This window comes from Cynoglossus semilaevis, chromosome 17 (assembly GCF_000523025.1).
Source record: "Cynoglossus semilaevis isolate Cse_v1.0 chromosome 17, Cse_v1.0, whole genome shotgun sequence".
NCBI classification, from domain to species: Eukaryota; Metazoa; Chordata; class Actinopteri; order Pleuronectiformes; family Cynoglossidae; genus Cynoglossus; species Cynoglossus semilaevis.
The window spans coordinates 3,334-24,955 of NC_024323.1; the positions used below are offsets into that span (position 1 = coordinate 3,334).

Below are 21,622 nucleotides of genomic sequence, written 5' to 3' on the forward strand. Positions count from 1 at the left end.
GCTTTTTAAGAAAGGCGGGGGGGGAGGCAGCCAAAAAAGGGGGGGGGGGCAACCCCCCCCACTCTATCCATTCAAGTAAGTGTCAGACTCAGTAACTAACTACAGATGTTGAATGCTAATCAAGCTAATTTGCTGGGAAAACTGCAGTTGAAGGGTAAAACTGATCATTTATCATTCTCACACATAGGAAATTAATTATGGCGCGCCTAAGGAAATTAATATGCGAGGCAAGTGCGGAACTGTTCTGTGATTATTAATATGCGCCACATCTGTACATGCAAATGAGTAACATTTAGACAGTATTTACTAGGGATGGCTCAATAAACCGATACTGAAACTTGGAGTATCTGCCAATACCCTTATCAATCTGATACTTTGAAACGATATCACAGGCTAGCATTACTGAGGCGATAGTGTCCCTGTTTCTGACATGTCGCGCACAGTCAGGTTGAGTATTTGTCTTAAGTATCGGATCGGCTAGGCTAAAGTTGTTTTTCCCCGATATCCGATCCTTAAATTTTCCAACCAATAGTATCGGATTGAGCCATCCCTAGTCTTTACAAATTATCGGGTAACAACGAGTCTGTCAATGATCTGTACCTGGGCTACAAGTAGTCCTACAAGTGTCATTGACAGTCTCGTCGTTACTGAGGTTCAATAAGAGCGCGCACACGCACGCACAGTGGAAAACACAGAAAAAAATATATAGTTAAATATGTTCAACGGAAAATTCCCAATAGTCAACGTTGCGCGTCCTCAATTGTTGTGAAAAGCCTGTTTCATTGGCTGTCGATGAGTGTCTTAAATTATGTACCAATAACCCTCCACGTACATGAAAATAAATATTGCTCAGGGCAGTGCAAAAAGTCCAGTTCTCTGCTCTAAAGCGCGATAGGCGGGTCTCTTGGTTTGTTTTTTGTTTTGTTTGTTCGTCCCTGGTGAGGCTTCAACCACTGAAGCACACTCGTCCGACTTCAAATCCAAATTTTTGGTTGCTGCTGCCAAAGTCTGCCGGAGCTACGTCTATAATGGGCAGCCGCTCCGCCAGAGGGGAGTTGATGTGAAGGGTTGTTCTCTCCTGACCACTGCGAATCTGAAAGTGGGGGGAGAAAAAAAAAAAAATCAAAGGCCAATTAAACCTGCTGAAATTAGCAGTCCGTCTCTACGGTCTAGAGATTATGTCAATAAAAATCCAGTTCGACATTTGCTGTTAACCCCCCCCCGGTTACAGAAATATTTTCATGCCCCCCCCCCCCATGCCTCCCCGACCTACACCCCGCGAATTGAAATACTATTGAGTTTGTATCTGTGCAAACCACTATCAGTTGTACCCCCCGACCCCAACTATTGGAGTAGTACTGGTTTAAACCAATTGTCTATGTGTTTCCTCTGTCCCTGTCTCTGCACCAGCGACTGTCCCGTGAACCAACACTGACCTGACATCCATCGTGGACAGCGGTGATGAAGGGGCTTTTGGCGTGTGTCAGCTCCTCGTCATTGCCGCCACGGAAGCGGAGGGCACGCTCGTGGGAGCGGGAGTTGCTGTCAAACCAGCCCACAGAGTTGTGGCATGTGTAGGTGAAGGTCTGCTGGGCCGTGGCACTCAGTAGTTTGAGGAAGGTGAGCTGAACCACATGCACAGGGTTTCCATCCCTGTCCACGTAGGAGAACTGGAAAATAATAATACACAGGTGTCAGTGTGAGGACGTGGCTAGGAGACAAAGATAGCATTTACTGGATTTTCCGTACTATAAGTCAAATGTTTTTGGGTTACTCTGGTGCGATGTATATATTAAAATATATAATTTCACATGTTTGTTATTTTCACACTGATAGCCTCTAGGGGGCACTCTAGGCGTGTGTACCAGTATCTGCTACTTCTGTACCACTGAAAATTAACATGTCGGTATTTTCATTGTTGAATCATTGTTCAGCATGATACACATTCATTTCTAATTAAAAAAACAAATACCGTAATTTCCGGACTATTGAGCGCACTTGAATATAAGCCGCACCCACTAAATTAAAAAAGGTAATTGTACACATATAGGCCGCACTTCTATTAAAACTGAAGATGTCCACGTTGTAACATGGGATATTAACACAGAAATATGTTACACAAAAAGATTTTTTTTTTTCACGTTAAATTAAATAAATGCTTTTTTTTCCCCAAACAATGCCTGTAACACGGCTGGTTACACGTTAGCGGTATGAACTTCGTTAGCCCTTAAAAATCCATAAATTAGTCGCATCATTGTTTAAGACGTTCAAAGCGTGTGAAAAAGGTAGTGACTTATAGTCCGGAAATTACGGTACCTATATATTTTTTTTATCGGATAGCCTTACCAGTCCCTCCTGGACCTCAGCCCTGTCCACAGAGGCACTGTGAAGCCCAGCAGTTTAATACATGTGGGGTAAATGGAACAGCTACACAGTCCACTGCTGGTGGACAGCCTTCTTCTATCATATATATACATATTCAATGCACCTGTTCAACCATACAATATTACACTTAAACATTTCTAACACAGGAATATGCAAAATTCTGCTACAGCCTTCCAAGAGGTGTGAGATGGTTCACTTAAAAGTAATTTGCTGGGACTTCTAATCAGCTAAAAAAAAAAAAAAAACAGAAGACTTTTTTTTTTTACCTGTCTGCCTTTCCTGTACGAGCTGTACCAGCTTCTTGGTTTCTCTTTGTTCCATGTAGCTAATTTCACCTACAGACACAGAGAAAAGAGGAGAAGGAAAAAAATAGACAAATGATCATTTTTTTTGTGTGTGTGTTCTAGGATGTTACATTCATATTGAATCTCTACAGGCTGGGGCCGGGCTTACTGTCTCAATCCTCTTGTCCGGGTAAAGACACGTCTCTCCATCAGCAGTGAAGTTGCAGAAGACCTTGATGGAATCCCTGTTACAGCCCTGGTTGGGATCTATCCAGTAGTCTCCTACGGAAAGAAGAGGAAAAAAAAAAAGGAACAACGTGTTAAAATGTTAGACAAAGAAGATTTTGGAAATCAGATTCTAAATATTTGAAGTATTACCAATGTGAGACTTGCAGGTCTCCAACCTTTTAATAAACTGAGAGTTACTTCAACAGCTACTTGTTTGATATTTCCGAACAATGTCGAGTTCCGGGACGTACAATAGTAGACACTCTTCTTACCATCGTCTTACCCTCTTGTTGACTAGTTTACTTTTTTAGAACATACCCCGCAGGAACTTCAATTACTCCAGGGGGCTACCAGGCGTCACATTGGTGACCCCTAGTGTAAAGTGTGTGTACATTTTTTGTAATAAAGTCAAAAAAAGCAAAAGAACCCACTGTTTATGTTTTTGTATGTTAAGTTTGAAAGACTATTTGGGCTGCAGGCCTTAGATTAAGACCACTTCTGGCCCATGGATTTAGGTTAGTTCTGTTTCTGATCTGCTGCAGTAAGTTTCATTGAAGACCTCTAGCTTGTCTATGATACAAAACTAGTTTTTTTGGGCCACCTCCTGGTCTAACTTTTAACCGACACCTAACTGTAATAATAAAAATCCATGACTTTCTGCACAAAGTGTACAAACATGTATGTTTACTCTATAGTGTCTCCCAGGTCCTTACATGTTGGATGCGACTTCTCAATAACGTGATGGTAAAGCAGGTGTACACTTACCGTCTTTGTAGTTGGGCTGAACCATCATGAGCTCCTTGCAGGTGCGCGCAGGACTCTCATAGGTCCCTAACGGTCTCCTTATTAGTTCCACTTCATTTTTCATGGAGGAGAGTGATGCAAAGACTTCTTCCATCCCTTCTGGATCCTCCAGCGGCTGATCCCCTTGGAGAAAGTCCTCCATGTCTGGAACTCGGTCGTCCTCTCTACTGGATGGAGCTGCTCCTCCCGCTGCTGCCCGATCGGAGTGTCTTCGCTTTTTCTTTCTGCCATCCCTGATGGGCAGGGGCTCGATCATTGTTGCAGGTGGTCCCTGTGTATTTACGAAGGAGAGCTTTAGGGTATAAAGATTCCAATAAAGGGGGGGTGTGATGTAAATCAATTAAAGCACTTACTGGTGGGCCTGGGGGTCCGGCACGGCCTGGATCTCCTCTGGGACCAGTGGAACCCTGGGGATTAACAGAGAAGCACAGTTTACGTCATTCGTTTCCTCCAAGTTTCTCATTGGCTAAAACTGAGTTTCTGTGTCAGTCACTTCAGCTGCTCTCTAGGATTATCCAGCTTTCTGCATCAGCACTCTGGCCAAAGCTTAGCCCTCAAGACACAACAATAACATACAAACAAACACACAAAATCCCGTTAAGAGGAACCAGTGAGAGGTTGAACACTCAAGTTGAGGTCCCGAAACGTCGGACTCTCAGTTCTGAAGATGCGGCGTAAAAACACAGTGCAGCGTTTTGACTACGAAGCAGAGTGCATTTACGCTGTTTTCCTTTTATCGCAGCATATGGCCGCACCAGCTGCCAACCAGGCATAGGTGACGTTGCAGGAATGGAAACTTGTAAATAAGACAGATTACAGAACTCACCGGGTCTCCTCTTGATCCTTTATCTCCAGCTGGACCCTAAAAGTGGCGAGAAAAAGTTTGAAAAAGTGATCACGAAAAACAAAAACAAACAAACAAGGACAAACATTTTCACTCACAGTCATGGTATCCAGCTTAGTCAAATGTCACCTCAATGGCCAAAAGAAAATTCAATATGACATTAAATGATAAAAAAAAAAAACTTTAATCATAATGCTATGCTCCAGTGATTTTTGTATTCACAACTATTTAATGTTACTCGAAGCAAATTTCAAGTTAAATATTTTAAAATCCAGTCGGGCTTTGATGTTAGGACAATCAATTCTTTTGGCTATGTGAGTGCCTATCCAACACTTTTTTTGGCTTATGACGTCATTTTGACATCACAAATTCCTTGCGACTCCCGAGAAATTTCCTTCCAGAATTTTTAGGTAATTTAGGTAACTTGAAACTAGAACATCATCATTTCATTACATTACATTTTTGTTTTTGTGAAACGGTCGACAAAAGTCCGTATCTCTACATAATGAAAGGTTGTGATCAAGCCGGATATTGGGTGTTACTATTTCCTGACACTCATGAAAGGTTATTACTTACTGATAGTCCAGGCGGTCCTGGTGGACCTGTGGGACCAGCGGGACCTAGCAAACCCTACATTTCAAAAACAAGATCATGTTATGATGAGAAACATTCTTCGCGGAATTAAAATGATTTTATATGAATGATATTGTCTGCATGTACGTACCCCCTCTCCTTTAGGTCCATGTTTGCCTTCCATCCCTGGCAGGCCGCGGTCTCCCTTCTCGCCAAAATCTCCAGGAGGACCAATCAAACCAATCAACCCACCATGACCCTACAGAGAGATGAAGGTCATCAGCGATGGCTCTCAGTTTTAAAACGGTTCAGATAATTGGCTCGGCTACTGTTCGCTAAGCTATTAGCTTAGCAGAGGGGTGGGCAAACTTTTTGACTCGCGGTAAGGGCCACGATTGTCCTAAAAATGGGAGCAGATGGAGCGTTCATGTATCTAAGATAAATGACATGTAAAAGTCAGGCATTTGGGCTAACATGCGTTTATCCTTTTCGACGCCACCTATTGGTGAAATGTGGGTATTGCAGGGTGTTTATCCTTTTCTACGCCACCTATTTGTGAAATGTGGGTATTGCAGGGAAATAGCAGAAGTATAATGATAATATAAGTAAATGACATAATTTGAAAAAGTTTGCTGTGCCGGATTAAAAAGCTGAACGGGCCGCATCTGGCCCCCGGGCCTTAGTTTACCCATACCTGGCTTAGTACATACCTTTTCTCCTTTCACCCCTGGATCTCCCTTCAGTCCTGGAAGTCCTGGAGGTCCCTGATAAGATTAAAAGTATGACATGGTTGTTTCACTGCTGTCAATTATCTTTTTTTTATATGAAACCTGAACACTGAACTCCTACTAGTAAAATTCAAGGATCTTACAATTGGTCCTGGAGGTCCAGTTTGTCCTGGTGGTCCATTTAAACCATGTTCCCCCTAAAAACAAAAAAGAGAAGAGAAATGAAATGTTTTGAATTTACGACAGTTCTGTGCGGGTAAAGATTTTCTGTGTTTACTGACCCCGGGACCTGGGATGCCTCTTAACCCATCTGGACCTGGTCTTCCTGGATGTCCTTGCGGTCCCACTGGGCCAACTTTACCTGGAAGACCCTGGCCTCCTATTGTTCCCTACAAAAAAAAAAAAAAAAGAGAGGACACATGTAGGTAAATACTGAAGTACAAAGTATTGGACTAAACTGCTGGTTCCAGGTCCTTGTCCTTGCCTTGGATCCCTTGTTGCCTTGCTTTCCTTCATTTCCCGCGGCACCAACATGACCCTGACATTAAAACGAGATTATGTGATTTCACAAAGCACACGTACCACAAATTACACAGGCACACACGTCAACCAATTTTACCCTTCGTCCAGGGGGTCCTGGAGGACCTGGTTCTCCAGAGGCTCCCGGGGATCCCTGAAAAAAGTTAGCATAACTACTTTTAGTTCAAATAATTATGATATTTTCTAAAATGACAGGATGCAACTTCTGTATAGAGCCATTGAATTGGTAAAAAAAGAAAAGAAAAGGGTTTTCTTACTGGATTGTAATCTGCGCATATTTTAATAAATCTCACTGTTACGTAAAATCCAATGGTCAATTTGGAAGCTAATGCTACGTCTGGCTTAAATCAGTTCACCAGGTAGGCATGTACCGTTAGCATTTTGCTTATCAGAGGTCCAGCTTGAAGGACCTCGTTCACGTAGTAATGGTTGCTGGGATGTATAATTGGACAATGACTGTTTGGAAGCGGGGTTTTACAAACGGCCAATTCTCTTCTTTTCCTGTTCCCGAGAGCGCTGCTGCAGCAGTAAGCAATAGAGTTTTACAAAATGAAATCCGGTGAGCACCAGTAATTTACAATAACAAAAGGGTTTTTTTTTTTAACTGAATAAACATGCCATAAATTATCAGAGTTAACGCAACAACAGCATGTTAAGTTGTCCAGCCCTATTTAGTTGTTACAGATGCTCGGAACCCAAAAGCAAAAGAAAGAATGAAATACATAGAATCTAAATTAGGCATGGGCTAACTTTTTGGCTCGGGGGCCGCAACTGTCCTAAAATTGAACGGGGGGGGCCGGGTCAGGAGTAGATAGATGGAGCGTTGGTGTGAACTAAGATAAAATGCTGAAATGCTTTTATAATTTTCTACGCCATCTATTGGGGAAACGTGGGTATTGCAGGGAAAAGGCAGAAGTATAATGATAATATAAATAAATTATATAACTTGGAAAAGTATGGCAGGCCGGATTAAAAAGCTGAACGGGCCCTATCTGGCCCCCGGGCCTTAGTTTGCCCATGCCTGATCTAAATGGATCTCTACTTACTGCTTTGCCAAGCTCTCCAGTGTCCCCTTTACGTCCGGCAACTCCATCCACGCCCTGAATGACGAGAAGTTAGGAATAAATACAAATAAATAATTAAATGAAATATAAACGGAGACGACGCTTACATTAATGCCGGGCTCTCCAGGGGGTCCTGGATCTCCGGGAAATCCAATAGGCCCCTGTGGGCAAAAAGAAATGTTTAAAATACATTTTAAAAATGACATACAGTACGCCTCAAAAAAAAAAAAAATGAAAATGACATACAGTAAGCCTCAAAAAAAAAAAAGGAGATGAAACTCACAAGGTTGCCTTTAGATCCGTCATCTCCTGGTAGTCCTCTAGGTCCCGGGGGCCCACCTGCACCTGAAGGGCCAGCGTCTCCCTTCTCGCCCACGTCACCTTTAACACCCTTTGCAGACAGAATGAAAGTTTGCCATGATTAAGGAAGTCAAGGAAAGAAACTAAAGGTGGTTTAAGGTTCTGAGACTCACAGGAGCGCCGGGTTCTCCCGCCGGTCCAGGGTCTCCTGCCTCACCGTCCTCACCCTAAGGAAAAAAAAAGATTAGCAGAAAGACTGTTTGAAAGTTGTTTGAAATAGAAATACATTTTTAACGGGGGCAAGAGAGTACCTATGAAATATTCAGGCAGATTTTTTCAAAGGATTAAATAATATTCAGCTAAACTTTGTTGTACTTGTACTGACAGCGTGGACAAAATACTTAGCTTTGGACCAATTAGTCTGAAGTTATTTGCTTCATATTTGCCTAATTTTTAAGATACGTCAAACTTTTAATTGTCTTTAGACTAATGGCCATTTCGTAACTAAAATTGCTTTTATGTTTGCTGTTTGATCTAGGTCTTTTGTACTGTAGCTATTTATGCCAAATAAGAAAGATATGATTTTAATGAATTCTAACCTTCAAAATGTCTTAATCATTTTCAGGCTGTTCAGGAACTTTTGGCATTCGTTTTAAACATTTCACTGCAAAGTTTTTTTTTTTTTAATTAACTTGGACTACCTTAAAAAAAAAAATAGAAATATCTCTTCGTAACTTTCAAAGCCATTGGTGGTCTCAGTTCTATTTGCCTTTTGATTTATTTATAGTTATTTAAACAGTCTCTACCCATCCATCTGACTGCCCTGTGCTCAGTGAAGCTCATCTGACACGAGCCGGGCGTCTGACCTGCAGTTGTAGCCTCCACAGACACGCGCTCAGTGTTGATGATATTTCCAGCTCTCGGTGCTTCGTGAAATAAAAACCTTTCTTTTGACAGCCTGAATTTCCATAGTTCATAATTTAGGTTATTCTGTCATTTTAAATTGATATTTTTTATCTACTCAGTCTACATTGTATTTAACTTTAAATCATCATTTGGTAAATATAGCAACTTTGGTCTCTGATAAATTTAAACTATACTTACATAGTCCTTTACAAACCCTCACTGATACCCACTAATGCCACACACACTACAATTTGTGTTCCCAAAGACAGACACACAAACACACAAAGAGTAGCAGTTAATGTTAATTCTGACCTTCTCTCCGCCAATTCCAGGCTGACCGACTCCACCAGGTATGCCAGCTGTTCCCTGGAGCAAAAAAGAAATAATAATAAAAGAGTTCCTGTTAGGTCAATGTAAAACAGAGGCGAGGTTCAACTCTTCATTTAATTACAAGTCCAGACCTTCAGGCAATATTTCCTGATTTATTTTATTTATTTGAGTGGTTTGGTTTGGCAGTGCACACAAGTTTTTCATTATGAGCCTAAATCAGGCATGGGCAAACTAAGGCCCGGGGGCTGGATGTGGCCCGTTCAGCATTTTAATTGGGCCCACCTAACTTTTAAAAATTATATCATTTATGTATATTATCATTATACTTCTGCCTTTTCCATGCAATAGCCACGTTTGCACAATAGATGGCGTAGAAAATGATAAAGGCATTTTTAGCCTTTACGCATGTCTTTTACATGTCATTTCACTTGAACGCTCCATCTATCTACTCCTGACCTGGACCCCCCCCCCTGTTCAATTTTAGGACAGTTGTGGCCTGCGAGTCCAACGCCTGGTCTAAACCTTATAAATGCTCAAAGATATTACGATAAGTTCAGGATATTTTATCAAATTCAGTTGAAACACATTGAAAGTGTCAATTTTTTTTTTTCTATACAAAATCAATTAAACATATGTAATGTTGCATTTGGCAAATAAGGAACCGTCGGTTAAACCCTGTTTCCCAAAGGAAATGAATTACCCAAGTGCCATCATCATCCCACTGTGGTGTGTACTTGACCAGGGTCATAAATCCATATGGGGTGGTGATACCGCCTTTAAATCTTGGAGCTTTAAATGCTGTTGAGGATCTGAGTCTCAACACAGATGCATTAATGTTTACGAGTTCTTTCTGCAGCCACAGACATCTTCACCATGTATCTTAGATCATTTTATTATTATTTACAGCAGGTCCATAATTTACCGTGTCCTCGACCTATGGTGTTTCGTGTTTACATCCATTATAGAATTATTGAGTCTTGCTCCATCATTTCGATGTACGACCTTTTTGCCCTTCATTATGGCTCCGAAAGCGCGAGTCTGACTCTTGTGTTTTTATGTCCTAGATTACGATGTTACCACTGTGTTAGCATAGGGGAGTGATATAGGTATTTATGTACGGTATGTGAGTTCCGACTTACAGAGAAAATCGCATTACGTCAAGCCATAGGAACGGAATTCCGACATAAGTCGAGGACCCCCTGTATAAAGGTGTGGTCAGATAGTTTAGCGAAAGGATAGCATGTCTGCTACCAAGTATATTTAATATCGGTACAAACCACTGTATGAGTTGCTGCCACCTAGTGACTGGAGGCTTGTTGTCACTCAAGCATTACAGCAGTGGTATCCAGTGTGCCATATTCCCCCCCGGCACCTCCCCGTGCCCCTCCAGGGGGGCCCGCTCCACTATTTGAAAAGCATTGGTTTAATTCCATCTATTCTCCAAATCCCAGGTTGGTCAGAGAAGGGCAGTACGCCAAATCATCTTGGAGACTACCGCTGTGGGGATCCCTAATAAAGGGACAGGCTATAAATAATTAACCAAGGTCTTTTTGATGAGGTCAATTAACTCAGAAAGTTCCAAGCTGGGTCTTTCTTGTTTATGCACTTTTCTGCAGGCTCATTCCAGTTGGCGTGCTGACATTTGTACGCCGATATATATTGACAAACACGTAAAAGCACTTCTGGGCTAGTGTTCTCCCTTTTTCCCCTGTCCCATTTGTCCTTTCTCTGTCCATTAATAGAAACCACAATCTCTGTGAGATGAAGCACCGCTGTGGCTCACGCAGCTTTTCTGCAGAAGCGTTGAATAATTGACTGATGTGAGAAGCTGGTGATAGGCGGCCACAACCAGAGGTAAATATAACTGTATCTCAGGGATGATAGTCTTATGCGTCTGAATGATTCATAGGGCAGTAAATATAACTCCCTATCTCTGAGGGATTTTTATCCTAATACTGATTAATAATTCAACTTTCAAACACAGCCACAGGAAGAACTGTGGCGGGAGATGTTCCAACAAAAGGGACTGACGCAGAAGAGAAGCGAGTCTGTGGCGTCAACATACTGTACGCACCGCACAATGTACCTCCGACTGAACTTCAGAATATATTTAGTAGCAAGCTTATAGTAGACATCCTAGGTATGCAATGCACGTATAAAAAGTTTGAAAATGAATGAGAAGAATAATTTGACATCATGTCCAAATCTGAAAGATATTTTATAAAAGTTATCTAGGGATGTCTGATAGTGAACAGATCGATAGATAGATCTTTAATAATCCTTAAGGAGTTCCCTGCGGGAAATATTGCCAATCAATATTATCAGCCAATATTAGCATAATTATGTTATCGTTTTTTTTTTCTCCCCCGATAACGAAAAATCTATAAAGCAATGGCTGGGTTTTTCCAAATGATGTGACGTAAAAATTGTTTTGGGGATCAGATCACTGATCACTAAGATGTTTTTTTTTTTCTGTCTTTTTGGATTTGTGCTTAGCCCCGTAAGCGACAACAACTAAAAATAGTTTTGAAGTTAGTGAATTTTTTGTTATTCTGACAGAGCTCGCAACTGCACATGAAAAGTGTCCTAACCCAAATGGTTCCATATAACAGTATTGGTTGATATCAATTTAGACCAGGCGTGGCCAAACATTTTGAATCGCGGGCCACAACTGTCCTAAAATTGAACAGGGGGCCGGGTCAGGCGCAGATAGATGAACGTTCGTGTGAACTAAGATAAACGACATGTAGAAGTCATGCATAAAGGCTAAAATGCTTTTATCATTTTCTACGCCATCTATTGGTGAAACGTGGGTACTGCAGGGAAAAGGCAGAAGTAAAATGATAATATAAATAAATTATATAATTTGGAAAAGCTTGGCGGCCGGATTAAAAAGCTTAACGGGCCTCACCCAGCCCCCGGGCCTTAGTTTGCCCATGCCTGATTTAGACAATCATAATAGTGTGGAATAGTTCTTCACATTTCTATGTTTTGATTTTCCTCTTGGATTTCCTCCTGCCCTTAAAATATTAACATTTTAACATCTGTACCATATAAAGACAAACAACTCATGGAACTTACCTCTGCACCAATAGGCCCTTGAGGTCCTCGGGGTCCGTGCTGTCCCGGGGGTCCCTGTTGACAAAGAAATGACATTTGAATGAGCATTTCTATAAATAATCTTTTTAAAAAACAGCAAAGACGTACTTGATCCTTTAACTCAGTGTGCCCCATTTTCACATCACAAATCTGTGGCAACCCCCGGAGACACTGTTTTCTTCTACATTAACTTTGTGATCATGTTTGTCGCATTGTGTTGCAGATACAGAGTAGTCAATGTAGTGCCAGCTGTCAATCAAAATGCGCCAGATCCGATATTTTGAGCTCTCTGAGTACCACCATGATGACCAACATTAGAATACAGCAGCATAGGCCTTTCCTGTTAGCTTCTACCACACAGGAGAGATGTTTATAAATATTTATTAAGATGTTTATGTTTAAATGTTGTATTAATTGTGCATGGTATGTTTCAGATTTATTCAATTGAAAATGTAAGGTTGAAAATATGAATTTTCCCTCACGTACCACTGGTGGTACGCGTACCACAGTTTGAGAACCACTGTTCTAGATCATTTCAATTCAATAGTGACTTGTTCAGCCACAGGTCATGTGACTGTTAATGAAGACTCACTTCATTACTCACTCTGTAAGAGTGTACTCTCTCATCCACCCTGATGGGAGATGATATGACTCGTGTTCAGTTGAAGAGAGCGCTAATCAATTAATGCTAACACCAGAACAGATAAGATAATATTCGACTACCGGGGTGGGTTTCAATCATTTGGTCATACAGAGGAAGGAAAGGAACATTCTGCCATTCATGCACATGAATGACATGTCCCTAATGAGACCTCACCGTCCCTCCCCCCCCTCCTCCTCTGCCTCTCTTGTTCACTGTCTTTGTTTTGTTCCATTCTGATGCGCTGCCTCCCTAATCTGGCATCGGAAGAAAAGAAGCCACAGAGAATTTTGTCGAGCACATATTCATGGCTGACAGAGCGGCGAGATGACTGTCACAAAGGAGAATGCTCATTAGACAGCCGAGGCTGAGGCTAACCTCGTTAGCAGCGGTCACGTCAACTTCCTGCTTACAGACACTGTCCGGTCTCTTCTGCTCCACGACGTCTTTTATGTTGATTTTGTTTCTCTACTTCAAACTTCGTGTTTCAGCCTTGTCTATCTTGAATGAGACATAACATTTTATATATGTTTGTTTTGATATTTGGCATTTGAGGGAAGCTCCAACTGTTACTGCTTGTTGACTTCAATATGTAGCTACTGCTCTTGTTGTGCAAAAACTTTGAGTTTCACCCTTGTATTCCTCACGTTTTTCTCCATGCATTTGACCCGACAAGGCTTTACAAAGGGTTGGCTAAAATCAAAGGTTGTGCTGACAATCTTTCCATTTCCATGCATGTGGTTTCAACACAGGAAATACATAATGTTTTTACGCATGCTTAAACCAGAAATTAATTGAGCATAGTAAGAGTTTTCAGACTCGATTAAACAATATCTTAAAGCAGCGATTCCACGGTCATTAGGTGTGCCGTGGAAAACTACCACAATTTCCCTTAATTTATTTATTGCATATAAGTTTTCTTTGCTCGTCAAAGCATGAACGACGGAACAACTCTTCTGCTAGGTGGCAGCAGATGGCTATGAAAACTAAAAAAGAAAAGAAAGAATCAGAACTGTTGAAGAAGATCGTTGTTAGTGTCTTTCTTCAATTCCTGCCAATGTATCAGCGTTGTTTTCAACTAAACAGGCCCAAGATTTTAGTCAATTATTTTTACCAGGTTGTTTTAAACTACATGATTATTATATTTCATTACATATACTTTTTTTTTGATGTTGTGAGAGAATAAGACCTATTTTTATTTTCTTTTATAAAAATCCTAATGTTATATTCTTTGAGCCGTGATGGATGCACTCGAAGGCATAACGAACGCGCTGATTAACATTCTCCTACTTTTATCACATGCCACACAAAAATATGTCATCTTTAAACGTAGGACTTTTGTTGCTCATCCATGCTGCTGTACGTACGGTGGAAACACAGCTATGCCCTTGCTATTGTTACAGTGATTACAATTGAAATAAAAGGCTTTGTTACAGTAGAACCCCTGAACATGCAGCACTTATTTAAATTAGATTAACTAGCCGTGATGGCCTGAATGTAAGCCTACGTGATAATTTTTAAATAACATATTTAAGATGTACATGTAAATGTGCTCATCTTAATAATATAACAATTATATATATATATATATATATATACGAGACAAAGTAATTTTATTACCGTTCACAGGTACTGCTTGTGAAAGTAATTTGAGATATAATTTGTTGAATTCTACTATTTTATAATGACTTCACTATAGACCGTTTTTATTAGTGACCCACAGTAATAGGTACCAAAAAATGTAATCAAAGGCAGCTGACAGAGGATTGATCCAAAAAGATGTGACCGGTGGTATCAGATTGTGAAATTACCAGATTGTGGTCGAATAAAAACAGAGATATTTATCTTTCTGTGCGGTAGATCACTGGGAACATTACGAAGTCTTATTGTTCTCCAGCCTATGTTACATCATCCCCGTCTGTCTTGGCTCAAATATCTGCCATCAGGCACGATGTTGTTATGTCTCGTGGGCAGTTGGTATTCTCTGACATGTTCTACTCGTTGTGGAAAAATATTTTTCCGATCTCCACCAAATAGCGTAATCACATTTTTTTGTGCTATGTAGATAAGCTAAATAGCTAAGCTATATTGCTCTTGTTCTTAGCCAATAGTTTAGCATTGTTAGCAGTGGTACATGTGTAGATCACGCCGAAAATGTCTCACCATTGAGCCCACATGTCCACTCTCTCCTTTCTCCCCCGGGGGTCCTGGCATTCCCTGAAAACACAGATATGGCGAGTTAGCGCTGGTAATGACAGAAGGCAAATAATCTATTGTCTAAGTATGCTAATGTTAAGTTATCATCAAGCGGGGTGCTTTTGGCCCGCAGGCCGTATGTTTGACACCCCCGATCTACAGTTCACTGATGCCGATTTGTTTCGTTGAAGTGACTATGTAAATAATATTTGAAATAATTTCATGGTAATTTATGTTTAAATTTCAAATCAGAGATCACATGATCACACGAGTAGAACCATTTCTTCCTACCTGAAGCCCAGAAGGACCAGATGCCCCTTTGAAGCCACTCAGTCCTTCATCTCCTTTCGCCCCAATCATTCCCTGCTGCCCACGAGGGCCGGGCTCACCATCTGCACCCTAAAAAAAAAAAAACAAACATAGAAATGTGCTCATAAATAATGCACAAAACAAACCATCCTTACCATCTTATTATGGGTGTATTAACATACTGGTAGTCCATGCTGGCCCACGGGTCCTTGAAGTCCAATGGGTCCTGGTGGACCCTGGGAAGTACACAGTTGTACAGTAGGATGAGGAAAATGAACAAACAGAAGAGACCACAGTGTCAGGAAAAATTAATTTGCCCAAAAGTCACAAGGTCTGCGCTACGCTAACGCATGAGCATCATAAGTTTCTCGATTTTAAATTTTCTTTGGAAGGATCGTTTTGTGATCATTTGGTGACACAACGTGTACACTCACAGCTTCTCCTTTGTCTCCTTTGCTACCCTTCTGACCTGGTCCTCCGTTTTCCCCCTGCAGAGACAAATCAAGCCACGTTAGTAAGCACATTTGAGAAACTAGACAACCCTGCAGTGTTTACTTTACTTTAGTGATCCCGTTACCTTGTCTCCATCATCTCCTGGTGGTCCAGCTGGTCCTGCAGCACCTGGCAATCCCAAGGGTCCTACCTCCCCGTCGCGGCCGGCTGAGCCGAAGGGCCCCTTTTCCCCCTGAGCAGCAGACCGGAAAAAGCAATTTATCCTTTACAATTTACAAAATATATTTTCAACACGAACACAGCGATATACGTCTCTGCATTGAACTCGAACCCCTGACTACATTCATATCCTCGGTACTTTTCTGTTCTTATAATGAAGTATTCTGATGGGAGAGCACATGTTGTTTATCACCAAATTGTAGGAGGAGATGGTACTGTGTGCGTTGGCAGACACTTTGGTACATGATGTGAAATTAGCAATGTTCTTACAGGCTCGCCTTTTTCTCCCGCTGGCCCAGCAGGACCAACACCGCCCTGTCGTCCAGGCTGTCCAATCGCACCGACTGGCCCAGCGGGGCCTCTTTCTCCAGTTGCACCCTGGAAATGAGGAGAAAGCGAGATTAGGTGGCCAGTAAGTGCGACATAAATCTTGGAGATTTAATGTCAGATCCATGGAAACAGCTATTCCCCTCGCAAACTGTTTTATAATATATAAAAACAAACCGGAAGAGAGTTTGTTTACAAAACTCTATAACTTACAATTATTCCTGAGACACCAGGAAGACCCTCTCCTCCTTTCAGACCGGCAGGTCCCTGCATACATGGCAGTAAAAAAAAAAAAAACATTTACATTTACAGCACCTGGGTGAAATAAAAAAAAAGTTTCACTATGACAGAATCCCATCTGTCCAGGTTTGTGATTTGCTTGATATTCTCATAAAAGGGCTTTCCTGCCCTTATAAAATAAACATGGTTAATGTCGGCAAGTCTCTGTGAAAATATTCAACTACACTTCAGTAGAACACAAAAAAAGCACAAAAAAGCAACAATTAGCAGAAACAGTTTGAATAAATGTCAACTTAGAGGTCATGGAAAAAAAAATCACTCAATGTTCAAGATAAACATTTTGTTGGCTCCGAAATTGACATAGTTACAGTGCAACCACAAAGTGGTGGTTTCATAAGGTAGCGGTTATGTGAGTCCAGAGAAAGTCCTTGATTCAAGCCCCAAAGCAACGACATACTTAACAGCGCCCCCTGTGGCGGCTTGGGTGGGTTGCAAAGACTAACACTATTAAGCTACAATTTCCCCATTGTGAGATGAATAAGGGACTCAATTATTATTATTATTATTGTTATTACTATTAAAATCTAGTTGTCTGTTGGTCAAGAGTATAACAGTTAAAAAAAGTACAAACATTTGCTAAACTGGAAAACATTTAAACCTTAGATGCAAAAATTGCCAGTACAAAGATTTTATCCAAAATGTAAAAAATGAGTACAAAAAACAGTGGAGTACATAAAAGTCAGCCAAGTGCAAACAAAGCAAAAAAAAAAAGAAAAAAAAAAAAGCATAAATATAGTTACAAATGATGTATGCTTCGAGGATCAGCTAATACATCAATAACATTGATATAAAAAAAGGGTCAACCCAAGCAAAATAATAAATCTTTTAGTATTATACCGTAGGTAGCACTTGAATTGCTCCACGTTGTTTAAGATTTAACAGAGAAAAAAAAGTTAACTCAAAAGTTAGTGGAATGGTACTCCATAAATAGCTGATGTTTTTCCAACGGTAACGCAAATCCACTGACAGTTAGCTCAGATTCAGCCAAGCACATCATGAACTCCAAATATGATTATTAAAAAAAAAAAAAGGTTTACAAAATGGAAGCTAGGGTTATCTCCTAGTGTAGCATAGAGCTAAACAGCATTGCAAACGAGATAACGTTAGCGCAGTAGAAGCAGGTAGAGCAAGAAAATGAGCAAGCAACAAATTGGTAAAAGTTTCAAATTGCTTAATAAAGAGGAAAAGCTAGCCAAGGAAATTGGACACTTAGCAAAAATACAAATGTTCTCTAACGTACTGCTGTTAGACTCCCTTCAGTACAGACATTCCCTTCAGGTCTTAGAGGACATTACATTAAAGACTAAATATTTTCACAAGGTAAAGGTATAAGATGTATTACCGTTGCACCAGGGTTCCCTCTGCTCCCTCTGAAGCCTTGGTGTCCGGGGGGACCAGTTTTCCCTAGGGCACCTGGTGGACCTGGATCTCCCTTGAAATCGCACACACATGCACATTTTTGTGGTGAGATGAAAGGGAAGAACATTTATCTTCCATGAGTCGACATACACCCAACACCGCAGTGTGTCCTGTGTGTTGTTTATTAGCGAATTAGAGAGAAGGATGAGACAGAGGACGCGAGAAATACCGGCTGTGCTATGGTGGGAGGTGGGGGGAGAGGGGGAGAGGAGTGGAGGAGCTTTTACTAGACTACGCTGTGAAGTGATTATGAGACTGACATTATGACAAACACCACCCACCTTGGCGCCCTCCTTTCCAGCCGATCCTGGTAAACCGTGCTCACCGGGTGGTCCCGGTGAACCTGGATGGCCTCTGTCTCCAGTTGGCCCTGTCTCTCCAGATTTACCCTGAAATGTTCGATGAAGTCATGTGAAGCTTCAAAAAATACAAAAAATAAAAATGTATTAACCAATGGGCTAATTTTTCCTCCTACCTGAGGTCCAACGACACCTGGGGGGCTGATTCTTCTTCCTACCTGAGGTCCAACGACACCTGGGGGCCCGTGAGGACCATTTTTGCCCTGGAAACCCTGGAGAACATGACAAAGTGAGGCAGAGGTTAAAACCAGTTGGCAGTTTTTCCCGGAATATATGTATATTATATAACTTTTACTTCTACAAGAATGCTAAAAATTCTTTATAATAACCTTGTAGTTTAAATGACCTCATAATTGACTAAAATCTCAGCCTGTTTAGTTGAAGACAACGTTGATATACTGGCAGGAATTGAAGAAAGACACTCACAAAGATCCTAAAGAGCTCTGACAGTTTTTTTTTAGTTTTCATAGCCATCTACTGCCACCTAGTGAAGAATAATTAATTGTTCTGCCTGTCATGCATTGACGAACAAAAAAATAAATAAAAATTTGCAATAAATAAATTATAGTTTTCGGACCAATTAATTGAAATGTGATCATTTTTCACGGCACACGATGTGCCACGACACAGTGGTTGGGACTCACTGCTCTAGGTTACATGCTTTATACACATAAGAACGTGTGACTCACTGGTTCTCCTCTCTGGCCTGGATGACCCGGTAATCCATCTTTTCCAGGAGGACCCTGTAAAGAGGTTTGTTGTCTCACATATGAACATGTTTGAGGGGACGTTCAATGTACAATAAGTTGAAAGGAAATTGTGACACCGGTGGGCTACTGCTGGGCAGTACAACTTACAGATGGACCTCTAGGTCCTGGTTCGCCATGTCTTCCCTGTGGTCCTTGTGGACCCTGGAAAAAAAAAAGAAAAATAAATGTCATTTTTAGTATATGGTATCTATTTCTAGCCCCAGAAGAAATTGTGATTGTGAATACAAACATAATTAAATAAAGGTATAAAAATAATCCTGGTGATATCAAAAAAAGGGTCATTGATGTAAAATTCACCCAATGAAGGATTTTTTACCTATACAATACATTACATAAATTATATGTAACGTGCTAACAAAATCGTGGTCTAAAATATGCAGTCCCTCCATGTAAGATTTGTTTAATCAAAAATAACAAAATGGAAAAGGGTTTTATTTTATTATTCATTCCACTGTCAAATCTTTCCTGAATTTGGAAAGTCCTTTTCTCCTCCCGAAATGAGTGTCCTTTGTCCTTTAGATATGGATGGACAGCCGCGCACTCATATATTTTTTTTTTTTTAAAGCATAAGGATTTCTTTTTTTTTTTACCCTTCTTTTTTAAAGCGTAAGGATTTCTTTTTTTTTTTTTTTTTAAAGCATAAGGATTTCTTTTTTTTTTTTTTTTTTTTTTAAAGCATAAGGATTTCTTTTTTTTTTTTTTTAAACCATAAGGATTTCTTTTTTTTTTTTTTTTTTAAACCATAAGGATTTCTTTTTTTTTTTTTTTTTCCATCTCCTCTTTGAGGAGCGAGTGTAAACTGGAGCAGATGGGCCTGTCGTTGAGCAGCAAACATCAGCCACTTTCAACTCTGCTGCCGCATTGATTCATTATTAATGAAAGTGCCAGGTTTGTGTTTCCATGTTTATGTAAATATGTGTGTGCGTGTTCCAGTGGCTCCGCACACCTTCTCTCCAGGTTTTCCAGTGGGACCTCTTTGTCCTCTTCCTCCACGAGATCCCTATTGGAAAACACACAAATACTAATGAAGTGGACTGTTAACAAGAAGCTGCTTTTCTGACGAGTTTTCATTATACAAGTCTGATTGATTTTTTTTAAAAACTCTATAACCATTAAACTAGGTTTTCCTCCATCATGCATATCAGTGTTAGGTAGTTATTGTAAATCTGTTATTCCTGGGATTGTGTGTCAGTTTGTGGCATATTTGCTACGGCTGCAAATCTGATATCATTGTCCTGCTGTGTTTAGCAATGACAATAAAGGGCCATTTGATTTTATTGTGCAACAAAACATGCTGTGTGGAGAGGGGCACTCCACAAACAGACATCAAGCAAGAAATTGCTATTAAAATGTTTGAGCGTTTTCATGGGAATACATCCGTAAAAAGCTATTAGTAGCTGCAGAATAGGGCAAGTTTCCTGACTGGACGATGGGTAGAAACGCTTTACACAACTGGCTGCCCTTGCCTTGTTGCAACACAGACAAACTTATACCCTCATCTGTCCCCAATGCCAACCAAACAATACACAACACGGGGTTAATATTTGTAATGATTTTTTAAAGCACGGGCTTTACAATCATTCTACCGTCCATCTACTTATCATTGCTTTAATGCACAGACGATACATACGTTATTCACACACATTTCAGGAGCTTTGGATACCATCATGTGTTTGTGAAGGCTTCAACTTCCTGTCTCGTGTCAGATCAACGCCACCGCGCAATAACAAAGCAATAACCCTGCCCGCACAATGCTCCCCGGGGGCGCTCGGCTTGAGCTGCCCACTGCTCTCCAAGGTGATTGGTTATAGGCCAGAGGTCACATTTTGTTGTGCGCAGTGGTGTGCCGTGTCACCATTGACAAGTAATTCACTTTCTTTCACCGTCTTTAATATTTCTGAGGACAACGGCCTCACCTAAGTTCTGAAAGATAACTAAAATTCACAGACTAATAACATTTCCACAATGACTTTCGATTTAAAATTCGAATTAATTGACAGCTAAAACTAAACAACTGGACAACAATAAATTAGTGTCTGTAGACATTCATAAATCTTCTGCTTCATTCCATTCAGAGTCATCCAAAATCATTGAGTGAAGGTAGGGTACATCTAACCCTACTGCTACCTAGCCTGGATTTGAACCCACCGACAACACTACTTGCAATACATAATGTCCTGCCCTGCACTGCAGTAAGACACTGCACTACCCACAGGTCTACAGCCAACACATCCTGGATAATTTCTCATCCTCACAAGACCAAATACAACCAGTGATAAAGAGTAATTCACATGTGCATTAAAAGCTGTGGATGGTGTCCACTTAACCTTTATCACCCTAACCTTCCCAACAGCCAATACTTACACACTAAAACTCAACACCAATCACCATGCACTACACTAAGTGGCCTCTAATATGATATAATGTCTAATTATCTAGTCCTACCTCATCTAATAGATTTTGTTTTTCTCACAGCCTGCTTTTCTGCCACACACCATTAAGTACATTTAGGTACTAACCCAGGATAATTTGTTTTTTGTCCAAG

The 21,622-nt window shown here is 40.7% G+C and overlaps 1 protein-coding gene across 1 annotated transcript in view; it reads right to left on the bottom strand.

Annotated features, from left to right (window-relative positions):
• Positions 1-57: 57 nt before the first annotated feature.
• Positions 58-21,622, bottom strand: part of col5a3a (collagen, type V, alpha 3a) — a 64,953-nt gene continuing 43,388 nt past the window's right edge. The window contains 33 exon segments of the mRNA XM_017040210.2: positions 58-1,093; positions 1,437-1,670; positions 2,652-2,720; positions 2,839-2,951; positions 3,663-3,972; positions 4,055-4,108; positions 4,528-4,563; positions 5,122-5,175; positions 5,270-5,377; positions 5,829-5,882; positions 5,990-6,043; positions 6,128-6,235; positions 6,331-6,384; positions 6,466-6,519; positions 7,433-7,486; positions 7,558-7,611; positions 7,734-7,841; positions 7,924-7,977; positions 8,969-9,022; positions 12,068-12,121; positions 14,889-14,942; positions 15,213-15,320; positions 15,413-15,466; positions 15,665-15,718; positions 15,808-15,915; positions 16,173-16,280; positions 16,443-16,496; positions 17,872-17,961; positions 18,230-18,337; positions 18,466-18,519; positions 18,997-19,050; positions 19,165-19,219; positions 20,001-20,077. Coding sequence (XP_016895699.1) covers positions 947-1,093; positions 1,437-1,670; positions 2,652-2,720; positions 2,839-2,951; positions 3,663-3,972; positions 4,055-4,108; positions 4,528-4,563; positions 5,122-5,175; positions 5,270-5,377; positions 5,829-5,882; positions 5,990-6,043; positions 6,128-6,235; positions 6,331-6,384; positions 6,466-6,519; positions 7,433-7,486; positions 7,558-7,611; positions 7,734-7,841; positions 7,924-7,977; positions 8,969-9,022; positions 12,068-12,121; positions 14,889-14,942; positions 15,213-15,320; positions 15,413-15,466; positions 15,665-15,718; positions 15,808-15,915; positions 16,173-16,280; positions 16,443-16,496; positions 17,872-17,961; positions 18,230-18,337; positions 18,466-18,519; positions 18,997-19,050; positions 19,165-19,219; positions 20,001-20,077 — 2,805 coding nt within the window. The 3' untranslated portion in view covers positions 58-946.